Genomic DNA, 18,459 nt, shown 5'->3' with positions numbered 1-18,459 from the left:
TTTAGTACAAACAAAATATATAATACACTTGGAAGCTGGTATTATTTATTTCAATTATTTATGATCCCCAGAGGTGATTCTCAAATATAAGGCATGAATACCAGTAGCAAAATATGATGAGAGGGGGGGAAAAACAGAGGGTGAGTTGCAGTATATGGAAGTTCACTGAACTTCAGTATTAATCAATTTTTATCTAAATCCTCCACATATTCTGCTGAGCTAAATATCAGGGCAAAGTTGAACTCGCTCAACTTTCTAAATGAGATCTATTCTCAAGTGGTTCCATTTACTTCCCCAGCACTTCTACAGGCAAGCACTGTGTGTTAGAGGTGAAGCACAAAAAGAAATGCATCAAAAATGAGGCATGTTCTACATAGTGCTAGTCTACATTCTAGCCACGTAGACTAACACAATTCACTTTAACATCACATGTGTAGGTGTGCACATTCTGTAAGAACAGCAGGATAGTTAAAACGGAAGAATACCACAGGCCAACTCCTCTGTCTTCTTACTTTGCATACAAGAAAAATGAAGGGCAAATCCACCCCTCAACTCATCCGAGTCAGGGGGTACAGAGTGGGTTAGAACTGACACCACGGTGCCATGACCACATGAACTGCTGAAAGACTGCAGAGTGGGCAAAGACTTTCCCAAATAATCTTTCCCTTTGTATGAAATTAACTCACTGAGAAAACAATTTCCCTAACAGAAAGAAACGAACAGAAAAACAGAAATGCCAGTGGTATTACAGTATTCTTAAAAAAGAACTATAAAGTGTTAAGAATTACCTACGTTTTTATATATAAAATGAAAAAATTTACATTAAACTCTAAATCAAACTTTTTTGGGAATTCCTTATTCAATGACATGACACAACCTACACTCCTATATCAAAAATCAAACTGAATCTACTCAAGACGGACCGAGAGATCAGTATTTACAGAGTACTCAGGACACACAGAATAGGTCACTATTTCCAAGTTTAAGAATTTTAATATACATAACAGCTCCCAGATTTCATAATAACTTAAAAAAAAAAAAAAAAAAAAGGAAGCCGAATTTTGTAGACTCAGATCCAGAAGTTGAAAAATTCAGATGAGACAAACAAAATGTAGCTTTGTTAATAGCGTTAGGAGCTAACAAGTCCGAAGGATGCTGGTTAGGGGCAGTTTGATATCACAGTGGTTTTTATAGAAACAGTCTAAACCAGGTGTGGCAAAGTATAGCCTGCAAGCCAAACCCAGTCAACTCCCCCTTTTTGGATCACCAACTTAAGAATGGTTTTTACATTTTCAAATATCAACAGAGAAAATACTATAATTAAAATTTCATGCTGTATTAAAGTTATATGAAATTCCAGTGTCAGGGGCCACAGTGAGGTGTATTAGAACACGGCCACCACCCACAGGTTTTATCCGTGGCTGGTTACCAGCTCCAACAACAGGATTGAGTAGCTGGGTTGTGGTGAAGACTGCACGGCCATAAACCAAAATATTTACTAGGTGGTTCTTTAGAAAAGACGATTGACAAACCCTGGACCAGAACTCTAAAAACAGGTGGAGAACAATCACAAGAAGAACCCACTATTCAGGCATCTAAGTGTTTCAGCAGCTTTACATTAAAAACAAACTAAAAACCAGGGGGTGGGAGGTTGGGGGAACCAGGTGGTGGGTATTAGAAAGGGCACGGATTGCATGGAGCACTGGGTGTGGGGCAAAAACAATGAATACTGTTACGCTGAAAAGAAATAAAATAAAAAATTAAAATTTAAAAAAAAAAAAAAAACCTAAAAGCTATAGATTCCAGTACCTAATCTGGGTGATCACTGTTGACTGGAAATGCCCAAAGTGAGATTACAGTGATGCCAGTTGGAACTAAATATGTAGAAATGCACATACAAGTCAGTAAATAAAGGGAAACAGCCTGATCCTTTTAAATGGGAAAAGGACATAAAAACATCAAATTCCAAGAGAAATACAAATGTATTAAATACATTAAAAATAAAATGTATTGTATTTTTAATGTATTCAATACATTAAAAATATGTGTGTATGTAAAATATGTAAAAAATGTATTAAATACATTAAAAATACAAAAAAAATATATACTCTCACTAATAAACAAGTATATTTACATTTAAATTGCATGGGTGGTTTTTTTTTCCACCTATAAGTTTAGAATTGCTTTAAGAGATTTTTACAACAGTGTTGAAAGGAAAAATCGCACTCAGTGAGAATGTAAATTGGTACAATCTTTCTGGAAATCTATCCGAAAATACCATTCAACATTTTGCTGCACAGCTTTTGTCCAGCAATCCCACTTCCAGGAAATTTTCTACAAATATGTTGAAACAACTACACAAAAATATATGGACATACATGTGATCTATAGTACTGTTTTTAAGAGAGAAAAATTTGGAAAAAAGAAAAAACATGAAATGTCAATTGGTAATGGCTTAACCAAACTATGGTAACTTTCTATAGTATAACTTTAAAAAAAAAGAACAACAGGTAAATCTTCACGGACTAACATGAAAGGAAATAAAGATCTGGTTTGTCAATAAAGGTAAATATATATATTTGCACACACAGGTATACATATGTAAGGGGAGTTTCTACTATACATATGCTTATATTTGAATTCCTCAAGCTTGCTTATCTTTTATAATAAGAGAAAACAGATATTAATATGTTTAAGGTAATATTAAGACTTCATTGTTTCTACTTATCTATAGAGATTTTCTAATACTGATTTTACTTATAGACACTTCTACAGTTAATGTTAAACTACATAACTTATTTTAGCTTATTATTATTTCCACTTTCAGTTAATCCCGTGTGGAATTTCTTAAACAATTTTATGTCATCTGAGAAAGTACCATGCTATGATCTGATGGGAAGTAAAAGGCTCTTTTTGTAAGAGTTCCCACTATGACTTTCATTCCAAATCAAAACAAATACTTCCTCATCTTTTCAGATATTATTTAGATGGTACGAGTTAACCACATCAACAGGAATCTTTAGACTATTAACTCTGATCCAAAGGAAAATCACAAAAGAGACTAAAAATGAGAAAAATAATTTATTGCCATTTGGCAGGCTTCTAATTTCTATGAGCTTTAAATGTATCTTCTTTAATTCTATCCAGATCACATCACTTGGAACCATTTTATATTTTCAACCATGTAATTCACCATAAGGGATAAAGTTTCACAAATTCATTAAACTTTAAATTTAAACTTTAAACTCTTCACTCATCAATAAGTAATACAAAGCCCAGAAAGTCTAGAATCTAGTAAACAATTCCAGTTCACACTGTAGTTTCTGACAGTTGGGAGTGTGAGGCGGGCTCTGAGCATGACCTCTGAACCGGATTGCATGGGCCCGAAGTTGGCTTGAATGCATCATTGTTCAAAATGGGACCAATACCTGAGGATTTTTGTTGAAAAGTAAATAAGAACATATTATCATTTAGAGCAGTATAACTACTAGCTATACAAATTTTATTGGTTTTGACTACATATAGGACTTAAAATTTGGTTTCTTCCCATTTGGCAAATTTCTAATTTGGGGGACCTTTCATTTCATCTTTGATTTTTCCCCACCCGTCATTTGTGATCTTTCCCCAAACGTATACACGGTATCCCACTTTTAACTTTATTCAACAAGAAACATACTAACATCTTCTTCTACATGACATACATTAGTCTGTGCACTTGGTGAATTTTCATTCATTTCATTTCCTGAACAACCCAACAAAGTAAATACTATTATTTATTTTCATTGTAAGGAGAAGGCAACGGTTTCATGGAAAACATAAATAACTTGCCCAAGGTCACAAGGAAATAAGTAAGAGCTCCAATAAGAAATTGAACCCAGGCATTCCAACTCCTAAGACAGTGCTCCTAACTTCTCTGCTGGGCATGTTAAGCACATGGACATATAGCAATGTGTGGTCTATTGGATATTTAGTATGGTCAAACATTTTGAAACTTGCCCCATTTGAAAGAACATATTCCCTAACTTCAGAAATGGGCACCGTTAAGTCAGTTCCTCTTTTGAAAGTTTCCCACACTTGGACATTTTGAAAGTTGACCAAAATGTGATTTCCAGTTTTCATATTATGAAATTTTCTTGTACAGCATTTCCTTATTTAAACTGAAACTATTCCAAACCTCCATCTAGATAATGGTTTTGGAGATTTAGGGAAATTTATACTTAATTATGTAGGTCAAATACTTCTACTTAGAAATTAAAATTTCTCCTCCACTGAAGCAAGCAAGAAGATGCATGTTTAAATTATGTTCCATCACAATAATGAAATCCAGAATCTGTATTTCCAAGAAACAATTTATTTGAGTCAAACATACATTTTTTAAACTGTGCCACAATTGGTAGTTTCCACAAAATTATCAGGCATCCTATTGCCTCATGTTTTAAACATCCAGTGGAACATGAAATTTTTCTTCCCAGAATCCCGAACCAGACGATCCCAAAATTCTCCACCAACACAACCACAGTCTGCTCAACCCTGTCGTGAAATGTGCAGTAAAAACTATGATGTGAAACTCCATGGAGAACTCCACATTCCCCACATAAGGTCCCTTAATTTTCCCCTTCCCTTTATCTACCTGGCAGGGAAACATTTCGATTCATGGACAACAAGTGTCTCTACATAAAGCAGCAATTACACCCTTTCAAACTTGGAAGAGATATAAAGGATACATTTTATAGACTTTGAACCAAGGCTGACTGATGAAATTCCTGAGTCTTCAGCAGTTCACATACAGCATTAGATATAGAGAAATTTCCAAAAATGGTTTCTAATGAGTGAAATTACCTCTACTAAAATGTGCAGTTCACTCACCACTGCAGGAAGGGGTGAATGTTTCTTAGTGTTTCCTACATACCCGCCACAATTCTAGACAACTGACACTCATTTTGTCTTCTCGTTAACACCATGAGGTATATAATCTCATTACATCCAGTATATAGATGAGGAAACTGAGGCAGAAATTCTTAAATCATTTGTCTATGATCTAGCATGCAATAATTGCTGGATCTTGGACTCTAACCCCCCAAATCTGTGTCTAACAGGTCTTAACTTTTGGAAAATATGTCTATCTCTCTGAGATAAAAGACCAAAAGACTGAGATAAATGTAAAAATAAGAGGTCATCCTACTGAACACAGATTTCTGGACAAAGCAGTCTACAAGAGTGCAGATGATGATTCTGATTTTAGAATCAGCACTTGCTCTCTCCTCCATGGCTGTAGTTTGGGACTAACTTATTTTTCTCCCACCTATTCTTAGATACAAGAGGCACTCAAAAATTCCACTGACTGCTGTGTAGATAGAAAAGATAAATTGCCAAAAGGTATTAGATAAGAAAATATAAAGATATTCAAGTCACAGTAGATTAACAGCACCTAAGTTTCATATAAAAGAGGCTTATTAGAAAATCTGCAAAGGTTTGAATATGAAGACATTCTAATTGATCACATTACACACGTGAAAATGAGGAAGGAAACCCGGTATAAGAAAGCAGAACAACACTTGCCTCACATGCTCTCCATGGGCCAAACCAAACACTGCCTCAATCAGAAGAAACAGCTCAGGATTCTCCCAAACAAAGGTGAATTTCAACTTTTATTATAAGTGGGCTTGCTTATAAGAGAAAGAAAATGTTCGGGGTGGGGAGGGAACGCTTTAAGGTAGACATTCTAGAAACCATAGATTATGAGCATAAGGAAATATATAATATGCAGCAATCTGACATGAATAATGCCTTCTTAAATGGGTTTTGTTTTACTGCATGTTAAAAGGAGCACTTACAAAGGAGGTAGAACCTGTTATTTGGGTTGCATAAGGATGTAAAAGTAATGGTACTATTGCAGGTCCCAAAAATGTAGTTACATGTTTAAAAAACCCTAGCTAGAAACAATATGTTCCTTTTCAACTCCTCTACTGAATGCGATGAGTAAATGTAAGGTGTTAATATGCTACACACCTACGTTTAAAAGACTGCTTTTAAACATAGCACTCTGAAAATTATGAAATGCTTCTTTCCCTTTGTGTGTGTGGTTATCTGTGATAGCGGACACTGGCAACCATGAACACCACAGAGATCAAGAGCTTCAATGGGTCTGAGCGGTGCCCCAGAGACACACGGGTAGCGCAGTTGGTGTTCCCAGCCATCTACACGGTCGTGTTCGTCCTCGGCATCCTGCTGAACACTCTGGCCCTGTGGGTGTTCCTTCACATCCCCAGCTCCTCCACCTTCGTTGTCTACCTCAAAAATACTCTGGTGGCCGACTTGATAATGACGCTCACACTTCCATTCAAAATCCTCTCCGACTCACACCTCGGACCCTGGCAACTCCGGGCCTTTGTGTGTCGTTTCTCCGCGGTCATCTTTTATGAGACCATGTATGTAGGGATCATACTGCTAGGATTTATAGCCTTTGACAGATTCCTCAAGATCATCAGGCCTTTTGGAAAATTCTTCGTCCAAAAACCTGATTTTGCAAAACTAGTCTCAATCCTCATTTGGCTCCTTTTGTTCCTCATCTCTCTGCCAAATATAATCTTGAGCAACAAGGAAGCAACGCCATCATCCGTGAAAAAGTGTGCCTCCTTGAAGGGCCCGCTGGGGCTGAAATGGCATCAAGGGGTGAACAACGTATGCCAGTTGATTTTCTGGACTGTTTTTGTCCTAATGCTTCTGTTTTATGTGGTGATTGCGAAGAAAGTATACAACTCTTATCGAAAGTCCGGAAGTAAGGACCGCAAACACAACACAAAGCTGGAAGGTAAAGTATTTGTTGTCGTGGCTGTATTCTTTGTGTGTTTTGCTCCATTTCATTTTGCCCGAGTTCCATACACTCACAGTCAAACCAACAGCAAGACTGACTGCAGGTTGCAAAATCAATTGTTTATAGCTAAAGAAACAACTCTCTTTTTGGCAGCAACTAACATTTGTATGGACCCCTTAATATACATATTCCTGTGTAAAAAATTCACAGAACGCCTACCGTGTATGAGAGGGAAAAAGACCACAGGATCAACTCAAGAAAATCAAACCACTCAGACAGATAATATAACTCTAAGCTGATAAATTTCTCATGACTACTTTCTATTTACTTCAAAAGATAATTGATTTGGGAATCAAATTTAAGCAGTGAAAGAAAAACAGATGGGACAAATGCTTTCTTACATGTTATTACCCTGGTTTACAGAAAGGATTATACAAATTTTAATTCCACATAGACCAATTGATGAGCAGAATGAAGTATCATTCAGAGAAAACAACTGAAAGCAAAGTGGCCGCTAGAGGTCATCTTTTTGAAAGCATTCATTTGCATTTTAGAAAACATTACGGGTAAATGTAAATTACTAAGAAAGACCCTTCCAAAACACTTTCCCACATTCTCTAACATACATGAGTCAAACAACACTACTGCTTTTGTGTCCTACAGCTGCTGATACTTGCTGATTTAAAAACAAACAAACAAACTTGAAAATCCTTGGATGAAAGCTGAAGCTAGTAGTTGAAAGGGATACTGGATATGGAGCATCTGGGGAGTTGAAACAGGGTCAGAAAACCCTAAGAAAGCCTGGATGAAGGAATTTCCCCTTATAAAGAGCCTCTTCCAGTATCAAGAGTACTGACATTTCAGTACTCCATAGGAGGCACAGATGATTATTAAGCCACATAAAATATCATACTGTAGTGCTTTGCCTATGTCTTCAGTGTATACAATTTAAGGGCAAGAACACAGGACTGATACTCTCTGGAATTCTCCCTCTGCAAATACTCTAATGGCAATTGAATATGCCAGCTACTGAACAAACCCTGCCTAGGTCACAACCTCTACCCAGATGCTCATGCCTCTGGCGGAAACGAACTACTCCTCCCACTGTTTGGGCATGTGTTAGGGCCCCTGGGGCAGACTTCCCTTCACTAGTTAGTGATATCCCTAACTGCATCCCTGAAAGATGACTAGGATTCTTTAAGAAAGACAATATATTTTCGAGACTGAAACCATGTCATGTTTTCTAGGTACCTCCCACAATATTCCCCACAGACCATGAATTACAACTGTTTGAAATATAGTATGTCATTGTTGTGCCATTCTGGGCACATTTATGGAGAGAATGCTGACCCAAAATCATTAGCATCCATACCGGGGAAATTTAGCAAAGGATGGCCACCTGCTGGTACTTATTCACCACTACATTTCTTCTTGAATTCCTGTGTGCTTCAAAAAAGCTAAAACGTGTTTATCTAGAATTGTGGACACGGATTTATATCTCTAGAGAAAACGCACAGAGGAATAGTCATGCTCTGTAAATGTGCCTCTGGCTCTAACATGATCACCATAGCTGAAACCCCAGGCCTCTTCCCATGTTCTCCAAGGCCCTGAAGGCCCTGGAACTTCCCGACCTTTCTGGCCTTATCTCCTAACTGCTCTTTCATCCCTGGAACATTACATACACTCTTATGGATGTTTGTAACTGTCAAAACATGCCTTGCTCCTTTTCGTCCCTGGGCCACTCACTGCACAGGTAAATCTCCCTTTGACCCAATCATGAAACCCTAAGATGCCATCAATTGGCCCATGAAATCTCATCTGGTCAACCTCCCACCACCATCTCAAACCCAATCACCCCCTCATCGGACTGTTGTCACACCTCAATTATTGTACTTATCACGCTGCTTTGTAATTACTTGCCCACACACATACCTACTCTTTTAATAATCTATGTATATTTTTGAGAGCAGAGATGGTGTCTCATTGTGAAATCAATAAATATTTAATAAAATAATCCAAGGTGGTTTTATTTTCACATTCTAGAAGAGCAAAGAGGAAGCCAATTCTCATGATGCTGTTATTTTCAAAAAGGTGATATAAATTCATTGAAAACGCAAGATCTTTATAGTTGCCTTCCTATAGCATGCACCCAGGGCCCTGGGAATTGGGAGTGTTCCTGGGTTTGCTAGTAAATGAACATGAAGAAAGCAGGATTACTAAACAGGACATGTATAGCTTTGGGGCTAATGTCTGTCAACACTTCAGTTTTAAAACTACAGACAAAATGCTTGAGTGACGTGCTGTTGGTTTTGGGTAAGTAAAATCTGTAACTGTAGCATATTACAATCTCCAAAACTCTTCTAGAAAATACTCTTAATGTCTTATCTTCATTCTCTGAAATAAAAGAATTGTGGTAACTGCTAAAGATGCCACTAAATCCACACTGCCTTTAAGTACATTAAGGTTACATTAAACAATCACATGTAGACTCTAATAGTGTATTATAAATAACTGCATCTTAATAATATACAGAATTTTTTTTATAAAGATCTTTCAAGGGGCACCTCAGTGGCTCAGTCATTAAGCGTCCACCTTTGGCTCAGGTCATGATCTCAGTCCTGGGATCAAGCCTACCATCAGCCTCCCTGCTCAGTGGGAAGTCTGCTTCTCCCTCTCCTTCTGCCCCTCCCCCTGCTCATGCTTGCTCGCTCTCTCTCCCTTTCTCCAACAAATAAAATTTTTAAAAAGATACTGAAAGATAGAGTTCTAAAATTATGCCCACCCTAAATACAAATATTTAATTCTATTATAGTTAACATGATAGTGAAAAGCGGAGTACCTGATTTGCAGAGTGAAAAAATCTATGAAGAACTTAGGGGATGGGTATATTAGAGCCACCTTAAAGATCATGCTCACAGAATGCAAAGCAACCATTTGAAGAGAACTTTCCAAACTAGCAATCACAAATACTAAATTCTACAATGCTTATAGAATGAGATGCTATACCATAGCCGTTAATGACTGAAACAAGAAAACAAAAGAGGAGGGAGACAATAGTTAGCTTTAATATAATCTGTGAGCTCCAAACACAAATAAGAGCTTTTGTAAAAAGTTAAATATAATTGTTTTTACTGGATGTAAGCAATATGAATATAGAACACACGTTAAATTGGTAGTTCCCAATGTGACACGGGGATCAGAAAACAGACTGCTGAGCCCACCCCCAGAGTTTCTGAATCAGGAGGTCTGGGGTGAGGCCTGAGCTTGCACTAAATTTGCAGAGGTGACTGATGCTACTGTTCTGGACCACACGTTAAGAACTACTGTGCTAACTGCTCCTTCAGGTTCATTCTGAGAACTGTGCATACTGTTCCTTGAGATTTAGAGCTCAGCAGTCTTCTTGGACATGAGTGCACAAGAGTGGAATCTGTTGGCAGGAGACAGACAAAACTGTTATTAAGAGAACACGGCAGATGTAAGGTGACAGGCAGTGGCGAGGACTTGGCTACCTGAAAAGTTCATGCCCGGCCTACAGGGGTTTCTACTACTCCGGGCCAACAGTTGGCACTGGAGGGATTTGGGGGCCCAGGGTTGCTGGCTATCAGCAAGAGGAGAAGAACTGACCGGGTGACAACAAACGCAGCACACACTACTTACTCTTCACTATGTATGAGGCAAGTCTACCAAGAGCTTTCAACAGACTGTCCCAGTGAATAATCCCAGGAAGTGCTCAGAGACAAAGAAGTTGAGAAACAGAGAAGCTAAGCAACTTCATGGGGACCTCACAGCATAGACAAAGCAGAACTAGGACTGTAATTCAGACTCTGGCTTCAGAGCCCATCCTCATTACCACTATATTCACCACCTCAGATATTCTAATAATGTTCTCAAGAGAAATCATAAATCCTGTCTCCCATATTTCCGGCTCCTTTCAAAACTTCCGTAGCCACCTCCACACTCCTTGACCCCACAGAAACAATACGTTCATGTGTGGGCTCTGACTAGCCCAGGTGCTGCCAGGTAGTTGGCTCTGACCTAGAAGTGAGCAAGAGCTTCCCTGGGCCTTAATGCATGAAGCCTGCAGTCCTTCTGAGGGCTTGTTATATGCCAGGCCCCATGCTGTGTGCTCTACAAGGACAATCACCCTCTCTGTTTCTCACTTCAACCCTATGAGAGAGATACCACAGGGCTTCCTGTTGGAGGGCAACATAAAAACAAAACTGAGACACAAAGCAAAAAGATACATGGCCCACAGTCAGGCCTGACAGCAAACAGAGGCAGAGCTGGGGCTAAAATCCAGACAGGTGGCCTGGGACCCAATACCTCAATGGCTCTGCTACACCATTGGGACAAGTTCCTCAAGGCTTGACATTACACCCCAGCTGTGAGGATGATAAGGAGCTGGCTCCTGAAAAGGAAGGGGGAGGTCTCATTACAAACGAGATCCAAAACCTCAGGGGCTTGAGCGGTTCAGCCCTACGAGTACCTCCAGCACTCGAGAGGTCTTGAGAGACATAAAATTCCAAAGAGCAGGTTCACGGATTCACTGAGTCAGTCATGCCTTCATTGCAGGGCCCTTTGCCTCCCTGGAAGCACACAGTGGTCAGGCACACATCCCACAACAGATCCAATTGTGGAAGCTATATGAGAGACATAATTCACTCACCATTAACAACTGAAAGGAAAAGGTAGCTCACTCCAAATGGAGACAATGAGGAAGGGCTTGCAGGAGATGACAACGAAAGCTGGACCTTGAGGAAGGAGACATGCGAAAGGGAATGCTGCCAGGTCATAAGCAGTGTGGAGGAAGGCTCAGATAGGGGTGGGAAAGTGCTATGGCCAGAGCACAAAGGGCTATGGGGGCCGGGGGCTACAGCACGTAGATGTAGAAGATGAGCCTGGGAATGCAGCATGGGAGCCTGCAGCAGAATGCTAGAGGTCTTGTGTTGGATTGTATAGACTTCTCGATGAACCATGGAAAGTTTCTGAAGAACTACACGCTCTTTGCTTGTGCTTTAGGAAAATCAATTTGCCACCAATAGGGCGAGTAAGGAAGAGCCACTGAGGACTGGAGATCAATTAAAGAAGTATTCCACAGATGCAGGCAAGAGCCAAGGAGGAAAACTGAAATAGAACCTTACAGACATTTTCAGAGACAGAGGTTTTGAGTCCAAGACCACCGGAAAGTAGGAGGTTGTATGTAAAATGTATGTAATTAATAGGCAAAATGTATTTTCAATGGGGCCCATAATCCCCACCCTACCCTTACAATTGAGATTCATTGCTCTGAAGACCATTAGACTGAGTGATATATTAGACCATAAAGGCAAAGAAACAGATTCTGGGTATGATTAAAGTCTCAGAAATCTGGGTCAATAAATCTAGCCAGTGGAGACAAAATATGGATCCAGGGCTCTGAAGATAGTGCTAGATCAGATAGCTAGGGGAACATTTTTTCTGAGACAGTAAGAGAAGAAATGAGCTGAGCATCCGAGAGTCCATGCCGTGCAAGTGTCCTGTACAGAACAGACAGAAGAGATGTCTAGAATGGCAGAGTTTAGAGGGTGGAAGGTGGGGGCTGACTTAAAAGGAGGAGCAGGAGATCTAGTATACTGGAAACTAAGGAAGAAGTAATAGTCAACAAAATCAAACATTCTAGAAAGGTCAAATATGATGAATCTACAAATATGAGGCTAGTAGGAACACTGAGATGGTGGGGTAGAGCCCCATATGAAGAGGAAGTGAGAGACTATGAGTAACTCTCATCTTGCCACAAAGACAAGACAGTTTACGAGAGTTCCAAGGAGAAAAGACCAACTGTTGGTACATTACCTCAGCTTTTTCCAAGGGTTTCTAGGAACAGAGTGGTCCCTTTCTACACCGTGCAGAGTGAAAGCGCTCCATGTGAAACAGCAAACAGAGCAGAAGTGCAAACACTCAGCAGGTCTAACCCATGACCACGAAAATCCAGCTTCAGCCAGAAAAATGGGTATGCCAACGTTTCAGCCATTAATATTACCTGGGTTTCTAATACCTAGTCCAACCACTCAACCCCAGCATAAATTATTCGTAGGGAAAGCAGAGGCAGCACGGAGAAAGACACCAAGTGGTAGGGATGGGAGTTGAGAACATAGAAGAAAGTAACAAAAGAGAAAAAAAGAATAGAGAAGAGAAAGGAAAATGAATTTAAGACTTACAGTAGTAGGTAAACTAATTTTTTAAGAAGATTTCTTTATTTATTTTTAGAGAGAGCATGTGTGTGAGCAACTTGGGGTCGGGGCACGCTCGATGCAGGGCTCATTCCCAAGACCCCAAGACCATGAGATCATGACCTGAGCTGAAACCAAGACCTGGATGCTCAATCAACTAAGCAACATTTTTAGAAAAAATTCCATATCTCACTCAGCATGTGAATTCTTGCCACTTCTATAATAAAACACAAATTGATGAATGTAACATCTCGAGGCATAGTAATAAAAAATGTCTACCTTTATTTTAAAAAACAGCTTAAATACCAGATGCCCGTACATGACTGTATTTGATGGTGTCCATCTAGAACAATTTTACCTATCTGGTAAATAAGGGCTATCCGAATACTATAGCATTTTAGGAACATTGGCTCTGTGCATTAAATTTTATCATATAGACATATCACTCAACACTTTTTTTTTCCTTTATACTCTATTTAACTCTGTTTAACTGAAATTTCCTACAATCAAATATGCCTGAACTACAAGAAAATGAAACATTAACCTGAATGCGGTGAGCCTGCCGAGACCAACTCTCTCTTCCCTCTACAGATCCTGCTCTCAGGTTTATACTTCCCCACCATGTCAGATAGACTAGAAAAAGCCATTCTAATTTCCTCCTTTTCAGAAGGGAAAGCTGTCAAGAGAGAACATAAAAAGCATTTCAAGTAATCATCAGTTCATCACTGAAGGAAAACCAAGAGTTTTCTAAGGGCAACTAAAATATTATGGACTTACTCTGGCTTCGAAGTTGAGGAAAGTTTTCAATTTTTAGTGAGTCCAAATTCACGTTCAGACACCCCCACTCATTCCCTTGGTCACTTTGCCTTTGGTGGGGGATCGGGGGTGCGGAGAGGAAGGGAAGACAGAGAAGCTACTTTTCCCTAAGTATCAACAGCGTTTTAAAGCATTGAAGGAATTGTCCCATATATTATCTCATTTAATCTTCACAATATTATAAGGTAACTATCCCCAAGCTTATTTTGCAGAAGAACAGACCAAGCTCTATTAATGATTTTCCAGGGGGGGGGTGGGGCTATGAATTGGAGGGGCTGAAATCCAAGTTGGAGTCTGTCTGTCTCCAGAGTTACTAGGCTCTTGTCATGGCCCGACAATGCCTGAAGCCAAAATTTCCCAAGGGAAGACATAGAGTAAGTAGCACAGCACAAGGCAGGGAATCAATAGGAGGTCAGGAGTCGTATGCAGGCATATCTCCAGGCTTAATCTCCAAACCATCCCTTCCCTCTAATCAACCATTACACATGAAGTTCTCATACCAGAAAAAGGTAAGTGCTTTATTTAAAGCAGACCTAATAGATACAAATCATTTCAAATGACAGATTAAACACAGTAATTCAAGCATAGGGACCTAAAGATACCAATCTCAGCAAAGGAACATTAAAGGGTTTGTAGTAATTATACTCAGCACAAATTCGCAGCCACTGGATGTGAGCCACAATTAGAGTGACTTTTGTATACAGAGAGATTGGACAGTAAGATGTGATGAAGATTTTACTACAGTCCTTGGTGCATGTTCTGGCTCCATGCAATAGGCATAGGCACTCAAGACAGATGGACTTGAGCTATGAGATCTCTGCTTGTCTTCGTTTTGTAGTGAGTTAGTGTATGACAAAAGACTAGTGCAGGGGGCCGGGTGACTCAGTCTGTGAAGTGTCTGCCTTCAGCTCAGGTCTTAATCCCAGAGTCTGGGATTGAGCCCCCCAATGGTGCTTCCCGCTCAGTGGGGAGTCTGTTTCTCCTTCTGTCTTTCCCCCTGGCTTGTGCTCACTCCCTCTCTCTCAAATAAATAAAAACTTAACCAAAAAAAAATAAAAAATAAAAAAAATTAGCAAACCCTCTATGCAAAGGAAAATCATATGCAAGAGAGAAAGGACTAGAAGACCAAGACAAGCTCTGGTAATGCATTTGCCAATGTCTCACACTAAAAAGATAGGAGGGTAGGAATAGGATAAAGGGTTCCTTCAAGGTTTTAGGAAGGCATCAATAATGATACCAAACTTTTATTCCAAGATCTTAGAAACACATTCTCTCCTTGAGTGCTTCAGTCTCTTCTAATACTATATTCTGAAAAATCAGTAAGGTTGTGGGAATTCTGATCTAAAATTCTGTAATTAAATCAGAATCCTCCTTTCATAGAACAATAAAACCAAGAAAATTTGAGTAAGTTATCTAGTAATCCCAAAGAAAATGAGAGTTTGGATTTACTGACTTTGTGATCCGTGATCCACGAACCAGGTCTTTTTTGAACAAGATTACAGACATTCCCATTTGACCTCAAAATCCCAAACTCTAATATAAATTTCAGGCTAATACAACCAAAGTGCCTTCGAAACATTCTGAGGCACCCCCTACTCCATATCCTACAGAATGGATCCTACCAAATATAGAGCAAACCAATTTTCAAAAGCCAAGGGGACGTTTTTATAAAAGTAAAAAAGGAGAAATTGTTCTAAACATTAAAAGCCTAAAATGACAGCTAAACCAAATGCCGTGTGTAACCAATGGTTGAATGCCACATCAAAAAAATTAAAAGGGTATTATTGGGAAATTGCAAAATTTTAATACAGACAGAATATTTTAAAATGTTACTGCTTCAACATTAATCTTGACTGATAATAATATTGTGATTAAGTAAGAGAATATCCTTGTTTTTAGAAAGCACAAGCAGAAAAACCTAAGGGCAAGGCATCTGTCACAAGGACTGCAACTTCAAACAGGTCCCCCCAAAATACTGTGGGGGGGGGTTGGGATAGAGTATGTGAAAATGTTAATAGTGTGTAAGCTGAGATGAAATTTAGTTGCACTATTAATTCAATTTGCCTGTGGAGTTGACATCTTTAAAAATAACATAAGAAGAAAAAAGTCACCTTCAGTAAAAAATGAAAAAGAAATTTTATTAAACATTGTGGTGGTCGAAAACCACAAACACATATCCCAGGACATTGTCTTGTACTCAAAATAAATTTGGGATTTGTAATGGCTAAAACTGTTATTAAAAGAGCTTCCCTTCATTTAATAGGATCTTCCAATGAAGCAGCAAGATAATTATTGTTATAAAGTCTCCTGTGGCTTTTATGAAATGTGAGACTTGCTATAAAAACCAGCCAAAATTAAAAAAAAAAAAAATTTAAGCAGGTTAACCTTTCAGTGATTTGAACAATAATAAAGTTATGGGCTGTTTTTCAGCTGATCTTTTCATCAAAGCATTACACTTTTTTCATGACTAAACGTGTACTACTTCCCTTTTTGAATGTTCAGTAAGACCGGCTTGAACAAGTCCCAACTTGAGACTGGCATGATATGCTTCAAGACAAATGCATAAAGGCTGCCTCATGCAAACTTTTTCATTCCTAGACTTAATTTGCATCACTGGCCAAAGCTTTTAAATACAACAATCTGACTATTACGTTCCCCAGAAAGGGAAAAAACTATTCCAACCCCAGCCCACCTCCAGGAAGAGAGCGAGCTACCTACTACACTGCATGGACAAGCAGAATGCAGCTCCTTCCCTCCTCCATGAGATCTTTCGAAAACACCAATAGGTACAAGGTCAAGGTGCTTCACTGTACAGGAAGAACTTGGTCCTTACACAGGACAGGGATTATTTTTTAACATAAAAAATTAATATTGTTAGTTGGCCCTAACAGGACAAAGGCAACCCAGGTTAAAAAAAAAAAAAAGTATTAAAATTTAAGATATGTAAATCAGATAAGATAATTTAAGTCTTCCTTCTCTGGGAGGCAACACATTCCTTATTCCTTCAACAGAAGCTTGTGAAGTATTTGTCCAAATAAGGTCCCTAATATGATTTCACACAGATAACTGGAAATTTGGGATGACAACCCTCAGAAGTTGCAGGGAAAGCCTTTATCCACACAGTTTTAAGAAGGCTACAAGGAAGGCTCTCTTTGAACTGACACTTTTAAGACTTGGCAGTTGGTTATTTTGACAGGTTGATTTCACATCATTTACTGCTTATGGATCACAGTGACAAGTGGCAAAAAAGAACAAGTTTCAAACTAAGGTCTGCAAGGCACAGCCTTCCTCCTCAGGATGCAAAAAACTGGCTTCAAATGTTAAAATCAAAATCCTTGGGAAAGAAGTATAAAATGGTACAAAGCAGAGTCAAATCTAAAGAACTGTTTGTAAATCTGGCAAATTCTTATAAGATTGAGCTACTATTAAGTTGCTTAATTTTTGTCCAGAGATGTTCCCTAGGGCTACCTACTTACCTATAACTTAATCTACCCTAAACAGAATGGAATGGAGAACCATTAAAATTGTAGTTCTGTCTCTGTTTACGAACAGGTAATAGAAGAAAAATAATTCTGATATTCAACTCTCAGTATTTAAATTAAATACATATTCGTTTTTCTGTAATAACACAGAAAGAAAACCAATTAATGTGTATGTATGTTTGTATGTATATATATAATTTCCTTAAGGCATAAGTAAACACTAAGTAATTCTTATTATTGATCTACAACTTCAAAAAGGATTCTACCTTTATTATTTTCATTTATTTTCACCCATGATAGTAGAAGGTTTTGATTCTACTTGGTGAAATTTTTATTTGCCTGTTTGAATGTTGCAAAATCTCACAAATCTTTCGGAGATTTTTATCTGAAAGTTCTAAAAGCAATTACAAATAAGAAAAAGTGATTTAAAAAATAATTTGATTATATAAATGTATCATTACAGGAAGATTTTTTGAAAAATAAAGTGGCTTTGTCCTTTTTTTTTTTTTTTAAGATTTTATTTATTTGAGAGAGAGAGAAAACACAAGCAGGGGGAGGAGCAGCGGAGGAAGAGAGAGAGAGAGGCAAACTTCCCGCTGACCAAGGAGCCCAACACAGGGCTCAATCCCAGAACCCTGGGACCATGACAAGACCCAAAGGCAGATATTCAACAAACTGAACCACCCAGGTACCCACTACTTTATTTTTTAAAATGGAATTTAAGGGATTAGATGAGAACTCAACCCCACAATAAATTTATTTAAAATATTTTGAATACTGACATTTGTGTATATGTAAAAATAGGTCTACAGATCTCATCAGATTCTTGAGTAGGACAACAGGTTTCCAATGTTATCAATCACAAGTATAAGCACATTTCAATTTTAGTTTTTAAAAATAAGTAGAATAATATCTTAAAGGATTTATCTTTCATAAAATATATTCTGATTCCTTTTAATCCAACTTTAATCAGCAGGAAGGTTGCATGCGAATTTTCTAATTAGCAACAGGAAGCTCCTCCACCTACATAAGAAAAAAAAAGAAAGGAAAGAAGAAAAAGAAAGAAAAGAAAAGAAAAGGACAGAAAGAAGACAAAAGACAGACAGAAATGACCTAAACACTGGGACTGATTTAGCAG

At 38.4% G+C, this 18,459-nt stretch overlaps 2 protein-coding genes across 16 annotated transcripts in view; one reads left to right on the top strand and one right to left on the bottom strand.

Annotated features, from left to right (window-relative positions):
- MED12L (mediator complex subunit 12L) overlaps positions 1–18,459 on the bottom strand; it is a 322,213-nt gene that overhangs the window by 89,001 nt on the left and 214,753 nt on the right. The window lies entirely within an intron of this gene.
- On the top strand, positions 5,560–8,825 carry P2RY13 (purinergic receptor P2Y13). Its single transcript, XM_082710489.1, has 2 exons — positions 5,560–5,634; positions 6,097–8,825. Exon 2 carries the CDS (start codon positions 6,112–6,114, stop codon positions 7,111–7,113), a length of 1,002 nt encoding a protein of 333 aa, XP_082566615.1. The 5' UTR covers positions 5,560–5,634; positions 6,097–6,111; the 3' UTR covers positions 7,114–8,825.

The sequence above is a fragment of the Mustela nivalis genome (assembly GCF_964662115.1).
Source record: "Mustela nivalis genome assembly, chromosome: 1".
Taxonomy (NCBI): Eukaryota; Metazoa; Chordata; class Mammalia; order Carnivora; family Mustelidae; genus Mustela; species Mustela nivalis.
This window is presented reverse-complemented; position numbering and strand designations above follow the sequence as displayed.

What these genes read in the sequence shown, in the direction of transcription:
- P2RY13 (XM_082710489.1), top strand. Translation starts at nt 6,112, where the DNA reads ATGAACACCACAGAGATCAAGAGCTTCAATGGGTCTGAGCGGTGCCCC.